Source organism: Lonchura striata, chromosome 1 (genome assembly GCF_046129695.1).
Source record: "Lonchura striata isolate bLonStr1 chromosome 1, bLonStr1.mat, whole genome shotgun sequence".
Classification (NCBI taxonomy): domain Eukaryota; kingdom Metazoa; phylum Chordata; class Aves; order Passeriformes; family Estrildidae; genus Lonchura; species Lonchura striata.
This window is the reverse complement of record NC_134603.1, coordinates 114,899,815-114,908,100: the sequence shown is the minus strand read 5'-3', so window position 1 is coordinate 114,908,100 and position 8,286 is coordinate 114,899,815. Positions and strand designations below refer to the sequence as shown.

Sequence of the window (8,286 nt, the reverse complement as noted above, 5' to 3'; positions counted from 1 at the left end):
GTACTTGTGTTTGTAATGAATATCTGATTTAGTTTTCCTTGCATTTCACAAAAAGGTAGCTGTCCTAATGTTTCATTGTTTTCTGACAGTAATAGGACAAAATCTACAGTGTTTGCTGTGACCTTGAGATAGTTTATTTTTGGCTGCTGTGATGCTCAGTTTCAGTGGATGTAACTGTATGTGGTAGTTGCTGGAATTTTGTTCACAAAAATCTGCTGCTGCCATAATTAAGGTACTTGCCTACTTTGCACATTTCAGATTTCTGCCACAGGGCTCCCACAGCAGAGTAATATAACCGAGCCAAAATAATGTCTTTTGTCTGGAACTAAAAGTTAGGATTTCTCAGGCTCTGCAGGTGTGACCCAGTAAGAAATGACTGTTCCCCTGGGAAGAGAGGCAAACCTGTGCTATGGCTGCTTAGTTCTTGCTTCTCCCACTGTTAGTCCCCCACACTGCTGCTATTTCAGGGGTATCTCACAGGCTGCTGCTTTCCCAGCCTGTTCCTGAAGCAGTGCCAGGGCTGTGGTTGCACATGCTCTGCCCTGAGGATCTCTGAGGGAAACATGTCACCCTTTCTGTAGTGCTGTAGAGATCCCAAAACCCAATGTTTTTTAGGAGGGGACCCATGTGTTCTCCAGTGTGTTCTCTCCATCTTTGCAGTCTCCTGCCCACTTTGAGCTGAAGTAGTTAATGTTTCTTCAAGTTTTAACTGCCTAGTCAGTGTTTTTGAGTGAGCAGTTCCAGAGAAGAAAAATCCATGGAATGAGTTCTGTTGGAGCATGTTCTTGTGAACAAACTTGCAGCCATTTTAAAGGGATTTTGCTGGGATCATGAAGTTGATGTGTTTTGCTGATCAGTTGTATCAGGTGTCTGGAATAACCTTCTAAGATGGGCTAGAAAAGCAATCAAGTTGTCTGTCAACTGTGATCATGTGAAACAAGTGAGACTGTTTCTGTCCTAAAACACAGACTTTAACCTGCTGAGAAATATTCCCTCATAGTGCCAAGCAGTATTTTCTCACTGAACTGAATTTAGCTCCTATTCCTCTGTATGCAGCTCTTTGTCCTTTCACTGGCGTGAGCTTCCTGTGTTTCATACTGTCTGGTGTACTGGGTTTTGTCTTTTGTATTTTTTATACATTCATGGTGGCATCTATTTTCCTTTCTCATTTGAGAGAAAAAACTGTGTCTGTATGTGCTCTTGAATGTGTTGTTTCATTTCTGCCATAGGTGCACTTGTAAAAATTGTGGGATGCCAGGGATGAGACTCACTGACCAAAATCAGTTGTCAGGTGAAAATGTCAGAAAGAATAAGATATTCATCCGTAGCTGCCATTCACAAGGTCTGGAATCTGAATGTCTGTTCCCGGGTCCATGGCAGGGTCCCTTACCCAGCTGGGAGAGCCTCACTCCTCTGGACAGCCCTGGCTCTGGGCCCTGCAGGAGTGCAGGCCATCAGACAGGGATGTGTGGCAGTTCTGCCAGTGCCTGAGTCTAAGCCATAAAATAAGTTTATCTCTGGTCTCAAGCTTCAGGATAGAAAAAAAAATAAAAACCAAGGATGAGGCTGGAGCATCCTGTTTGGGAAGATGACTGTGTGGGAGTAGCCCGTATCTGTTAAGACTTGGATTTTACAAATCTCCTTAGCAGCAACAATAACAATCCAAGAACGCTGTTCTTAAGAAGGGCACTCATACAAGAGTTCTCTCATCAGGTGCCTTGTGAGTGCAGGTCTAATTGTGTGGCCCAGAGGGATCTGCTGACTCAAGGTATCTACTGAGGAGAACAGAAGAGGAAAACATTCATTACATGGAAAGGTTCCTCTGTAAGCAGGCAAGCAGTTATGGATATTTTAGCCTACCTGGGCCCAAGGGAATCAATCTTGTGTCTCATTCAGAAAAATTTGAGTTTACTTCTTACTCATGTAAGCAAAGCCCATGGGAAAAATGCCTAACTACTGTGATGGACTTTCTTCAGGAAAGCTCTGCCATGCCTCACCCAGGAGCTGGAGGGGCAGTGCCAGGCCAGGGCTGACAGCAGGGCCTGGTGACTCAGAGAAAAGGCTCTCTGCAGCCCAGTGCTTGATGCAAAGCACTGTAGTGATGGCCTCTGTCATCACTGGAATCATGAGGACAGTGCTGGCCCAGAGAGAAAACCAGATCCTGCCTCCCCTGCTCTGTATTTCTCAAGAGAGAGCAGTGAGAGGGAGGAAAGAGGAAGATGTTACACAAGGGTTTGCTGAAATGAATTCCTGAGGTCTGACATGAATCATCCAAGAGCCTGATGAAGTCTGTGTTACCTCTCCCTGCTTCTCAGGACCTATACTTGCATTTTTCTTACAACATAATTCTTCCATCACATCAGAAAATAGAGGGCATCTTTCTTTACCCCTATGTAATAAGACTTTACTCTGTCACTAATACAGGGTTCTTGACATCCAGAAATTAATGTCATTTGTAATACAAGTAGATAGGCCAAACTGAGTCATCTTACAATTACAATTTAAGAAAAGAAATAAATAGCCAGAGCCTCTGGTTCAGGGAGGGAGCAGGCTAAGACAACTGCAGAGACACTGCTCTGGAGAAGGGCAGTCCAGCTTTCTCTCTAAACACTGTATGGATGTGATGGAGCCTGGCTGGCTGCATGCAGTCAGCAACTCAACAAGTGAGTCATTGCTACACTTTCCCAAGTACAGTCATGTCAAGGTGCTACTGCTCAAACACCTTTTATTGACAGGAAGTCCTCATTTGGAATTAACACAAACGAATCAGTTCCAATTCATTCACATAAGCTTGGGAAAGGCTAACGGGGTGGCTGGGTTGTCTCTGATGTTTGGGGACATTCCAGCTTGCCCCTGTTTATTGCCAGACAGCTGCTTTGAGACTTCCCTTTATTTGCTAATGAAAAAGTCCTTTAAAAAAATCTGACATGAGAAGTATCTGACCTGCACCTATCAGCTACTGAGATGTTACTGCTTGGCTTTGCACTACATAATGTGTTACACCTTTCCTGTCTGTCACAGTTACAGCCCTGCAAATTCCTTGGCCACCCTTTTCCTGCTACCGCCTCCACCCCGTTCTGCAGTGACCAGAGCTGGGAAGCTCCTCAGACAGGGCAAGGTCCCAGCTGCACAAGCCCGCAGGTACAGCTCTGCACAAGTGCCCCAGCCTAAAGCAGTGGTCACTTAATGCCACGTATTCACAGAACCTGTTCCGTGCCCTTGCTCCTGCCCTGGCTAACCAGTTTGTGCTCCAGGAGCAGTTAAATCACTGCAGTGGCATGCTGAGCTGCTCCAGCCACAGACACCTCTGAGGGACAAGATGTCAGAAGCCAGCTCGCTCCCAGGCAGCCCCACGCGCCTCAGTGCAATGTGTGCTCATGGGGCAAAGTGGGCTGGCACTGCTGCCCTCCCCTGTTTTTACTATTCCCCACTTTACTTGGTAAAGAACCACGGTCTGGAGTTCTGCCTAAGGAACGGCTCCCTCAGCCTTGAGACAGAAAACTCGTCAGATGATGACTGTGACAACTATAAAGGCCAAACGAACGCATTTGATCAGTGCAAGGGAGTAACTGGAAGTTCACGAGTGGGTGCCCATCCACACACCCAGCCGTGCTCTCGCAAGGCAAGGCCCCTCGCTGTTCCAGGTGCTGCAGCGAGGGACCAGCCTGGAGCCTGCGCTGCCCTCACACACCAAACGCCAGGAGACACAAGCCCCATCCACATGCAAGTCATTGGCTATGCATCAGTCAGGATATCACTTTTATTACTGGATTTTCCATTTCTGTCGCACACCATGAATGTTTGTACAATGAAAAAGCCAAACATTGCCAGAAGCAATAATATCAGTTGATATTTCTGTACCCTCTTAACACACATGGATTCTTCCTTGGTGAGAAATTTTTATACTTCTGTTCATAATTCTGCTTATTTAGACTGCTACTCTTAAAATTCTGTGTCAAGATTGTCACATCTTAAATACAGATTAAGTTGCTAGAGGTACATTATTTTTTATATATTTTTATATACACACATACAGAAAAATACAAGACTAACTGTTTTTCCACAATATTTACTTTATACACTACTGTAACTATATGCAACTCTTAAAGACACGTTAAGGGGTACAAGAAACTTTTTACTTGCTCTAAATAGTTTGGTCCAATATTATCTTAATGTAGTGGTTATTTTCGCCCTTCCTTTTACATGACGACATAACACGACGTACACCACATGCACAATCATTCACCTATCAACAGAGGGGGAGAGGACAGCACTCAGACTAACACATCTGTACACATCTGTACACCCAGAGGTCCAACCAGCCACACACAACTATAAGGCTATAATACAACTATGCAGCATAAATGGTCAACACTGCTGTTCTAAAGTGAGCACCATATATACAGTCGTATATAAAAACATTGGAAACAAAATACACCTGGGGTTAGTTAAAAGGTGCCATTCCAAGGCTGTACATATCAGGAAAGAGTATTTACAATACTTGGAAAAAAGCTGCAACAAATAAAGTTTATTGCCAATGCCCTTTATAAACTTCTCCTACGTGGATGTTACGCTCACTGTCTGTGAACCACACATCTGGTTTCTGGCCCTTGGTAAAATCCCTGCTCAAAAAATTCAAGCAATTATGTTCTATGGCTTCACCCACACATCTATGCTTGTAGCTTTTAACTAAACTGCAACTAGAGATTAAAACTAAAGAAGCAGAACACTTCTCCTTTGCCTTGTTCCAGAGGCAGAGCCCCCGGCTCAGCGCACCAGGAAGGACACCCCATGCACTTCAGACTCTCTGAAGTCTTGCAGGAATCACAAGAGCTGTTGTGAGCTGTGGCCATGCTGACCCAGCCGTTCTGTGGCGCTCTGCTCGCTCCACAGCAGACACAAAACGCTGTGTTGACCATTCTGAAAGCATTACAAGATGCTCAACAGTGTCAAACTCCTCTGGGACACCCAGGGTCTGCCCAGGGCGCTGCTACATAGTACCCCCAGTTTCACTAGCATTGCTTAGAAGACCCAGTGCACAGCATGAAAAAATAAAACATTCTTGCCCTTCCCAAAACTAGGAATCTGCAATATATTTTATTCTAGATAATAAAATTCCACAAAGTTAATTCATCTGGTCAAAAGTATCCTTTTGTACAGAAATACTCTGAATAAAGACCTTGCCATGGCAATGGGAAGCCTGACAGGAAGGCTCAGAGCTGTGAAAGAAACACTTTCCTACAGGCTATTTTAAATGAACTGTATGAACAGGTGTATTACTGAAGGAAAATAAGTGATGCACATGTGGGGAACCAGCAGTATTTTAAGTCCTTAAAAGAGTAATAATAACAAAACTGTAAATGACAATTTCAATGTGAATCCAATTACCTAAAGGTTTTCCACCTTATTGCCTTCTGGAATCTCAGGGAGGGGAGGCGAGAACAGCAGAGGGGGTTTACAAGGTAGAAACCTAAAATACTTAATGTCATGATATACTACTAACAAAAGTAATTCATACAAATATTTATTTTCAGTTAGCATGTAAAAACTCAGAAGTAGACTTAATAATTTACCTTTGTTATATTAAAAAAGATTGTCTGCTTGTAATATTAACATATTTCTATGGGAGAAAGCTGCCTTACAAATCTACTTGCCTTTTTTTTTTCTTTTTTTTTTAAAGAAAACGCCTCTAGCATAACAAGATCTCTTCAGTTTGATTTTTGAGCCACAACTTCATCTATATCATAGCTTAAGACAAATAGGTGTGGGTTTAAAATCATATTTCAAGATCACTAATTTTCAGTGCATCTTTGCTTTGTACAAGCCTTGGAACATCTGAAAGCTCCCTGAAGAGTTTTCAGCATCAAAACATTATTGCTTTGGTTCTGTTTCGGACACATAGAAGTATGCCACATATCACATATTTTAGTTTTCACAGAAGGTCAGAACAAGAATTAACATTTCATAAGCAAACAAAAGCTTCTCTTTCTAGTTTAAGTGCAGAACATGAAACTTCTAAGTGCTTCATTTACATTAGGATCCAGATCTTTATTTTAATTTAATCCAGATCTTCCATAGTAAAATTATAAATGTAAAAATTACACAATAAAATATTCTGTTGTGTTGAAAAAGAAAAACATATCTGCTAGCAGCATGCAAGGACCATGCATTGTCATACCATCAAGCAAACACAAAATTAAAAGTATAATAAATAACTGCTCAAAGCCCACTTAAAAATCTTAAGACGACAAAAAGGGGTCTGTGACAAGGTGTTCACAGCTCTGACCAGGAAGAATGACTCTGTCAAGCAAATCGAGCTGTTCAAGTCAGGTCATTGTCAAATGACATGACAGCAACTGGTTTGACTGGAGGTACACAGCAGCCCCTCCTTTGGGTTCCGCTGAATATTCACAGATATTTTTTCACAGAGAGGTAGTTGTAGCACATTGTTTTTCAAGTTCCTGTTCTTTAGCCGTTCCAATTCGTTTGTTGTGTCTGACATTTGGTCAGAAAAAAATTTTAGGCTGCCCAGTGATGAAGCCTGGTTTGCACTTCCGCCGGAGCTTATACACATTTTCCACGTTGATTTCTCCTGTACTTTTACACTGGAAAAAGACAGATTGTTTTGAGGATCTATAATGTATTTCGTGCTGCCGTGAATCTGTGAACCTAGACAAAGGCTCATTAGCTTCAGGCTTTCAATCAGTTCCCCTGCACTTCTGGATGACAGCTGCATTGAGTTTCCAGATCCAGCACATCTCCGAGTGGAACCCGAGGTGGTGTTGGTGCTCCCACCAGAGCTACCGGAGGGACTTCCCCCACCTTTGTTGTTATCGCCTGGACTCGTTTTGTCCACCCCTCCACTTCCATTGCTTGGTTTGCTTTGTCCACCACCATCTCCCTGGCTGCCTGGTGGCCCTTCGCTGCTATCCCGTCTGTGCCAGGAGTAAGTAAACCCACTGTCCTTGTCCAGACGCCTCCTACTTTCCGAGTCGTCGTCGCTGGTTTCGGAGCTGCTGCAGCTGGAGCCCCGTCCCTGGCTTTTCCTCCGGTGGTAGCGTTTGTGCACGGTGCTGGGCGAGGCGATGTTCATCTTTAACCTGCTGAGCTTTGGGGGCAAGTTCTCATCCATGTCAAACTCATCATCTGACTCGCCCTCCTCAAAGATCTGGTTGAGGACTGGTGCGCTCTTTCTCGAAGTAAGACGATTTGTAACCGAAGGCTTACGACGCAGAACAACTTGAGTAGAAAGAGAAATAGGTTTTTTATCTTCCTCATCCTCCTCTTCATCTTCTTCTACTCTGAACAAGCACTTCCGGCCACTGGTAGTGGGTTTTAAGCTCACTGATGGAACTGCTGAAAGTGCTGGCCCAGACAGTTCAGGGATCTCTTCCTTCTTTGTGGAATCCCCAAGGGCCTTGCTCCGGTGCCCGTTGAGAACATTCTCAGCCGTGCGAGCTGGTGAGGACTGAGGAACAGTGGTGTGGGAGAGAGGGGTTGCTGTAAGGTCATCCTCCAGATCCTGGGGGACATCAATTTTTGTTGGCCATGACTGCCTGCATAAAAAATTAAAGATAAACAGGAAGTTACATCACAGTAAGCATTTCAGAACTTACAAAGAAGTGCAAGATCTGCACCAGAGAAGCACAAGCACTGACACACAAACTGAGCAGCTGAGTGGCATGTCTGTAAATAACAGTACTGAGTGACTGAACATGAGAACGTGTTGTCCGAGAATGTGCATTCCTTTAGAAATGCCTATTTGAAAGGAACACCATCTATACAAGAACATAGTTTAGAAATTAAGTTGGTTATTGCCAAATCAAAATTTAAGATTTCACTGATCTCAGAAAATTAATTAAGCAATAAAAAAAACTTGAAATAATTGTGTCTCAAAAAAATAATCTGAGATTGGTACAGAATCACCAGTACCTAGAGGAAGGTACAAGCCTATTCAAGCACAACTTAAAACAGTATTGCAAACTACTTGTAATCTGAAGCTTCTGGGGTTTTTCCCTGGTAGTCTTAATATAAAATTTAGGTTAGAATTAACATGAGTGAGACTGAAAAGGTGAGTCAGATGAAAGAGTCTCTTATTCTCACCAAGCTCTATTCTACAAAGTTCCCTTTAATTTTAAAGAGCTCATACATTTATTTGTCCTTAGCTGAGAATCTGGAATGATAAATCTGCATGAATTGAGAACTCAAGCTGCTTAAGAATATGACACTTGAATGAACTGTAAATCCAAGCTGAAAATGTATGACTGTAATAGCATTAGTTCAAAT

General features: G+C 43.0%; 1 protein-coding gene across 3 annotated transcripts in view; it reads right to left on the bottom strand.

Moving 5' to 3' along the window:
• Positions 1 to 3,746: 3,746 nt before the first annotated feature.
• Positions 3,747 to 8,286, bottom strand: part of SNRK (SNF related kinase) — a 39,401-nt gene continuing 34,861 nt past the window's right edge. For all 3 annotated transcript variants that reach the window (XM_021525883.2, XM_021525884.2, XM_021525885.3), the window contains one exon: positions 3,747 to 7,556. In XM_021525883.2, coding sequence (XP_021381558.1) covers positions 6,338 to 7,556 — 1,219 coding nt within the window. In that variant the 3' untranslated portion in view covers positions 3,747 to 6,337. The remainder of the gene's footprint in view (positions 7,557 to 8,286) is intronic.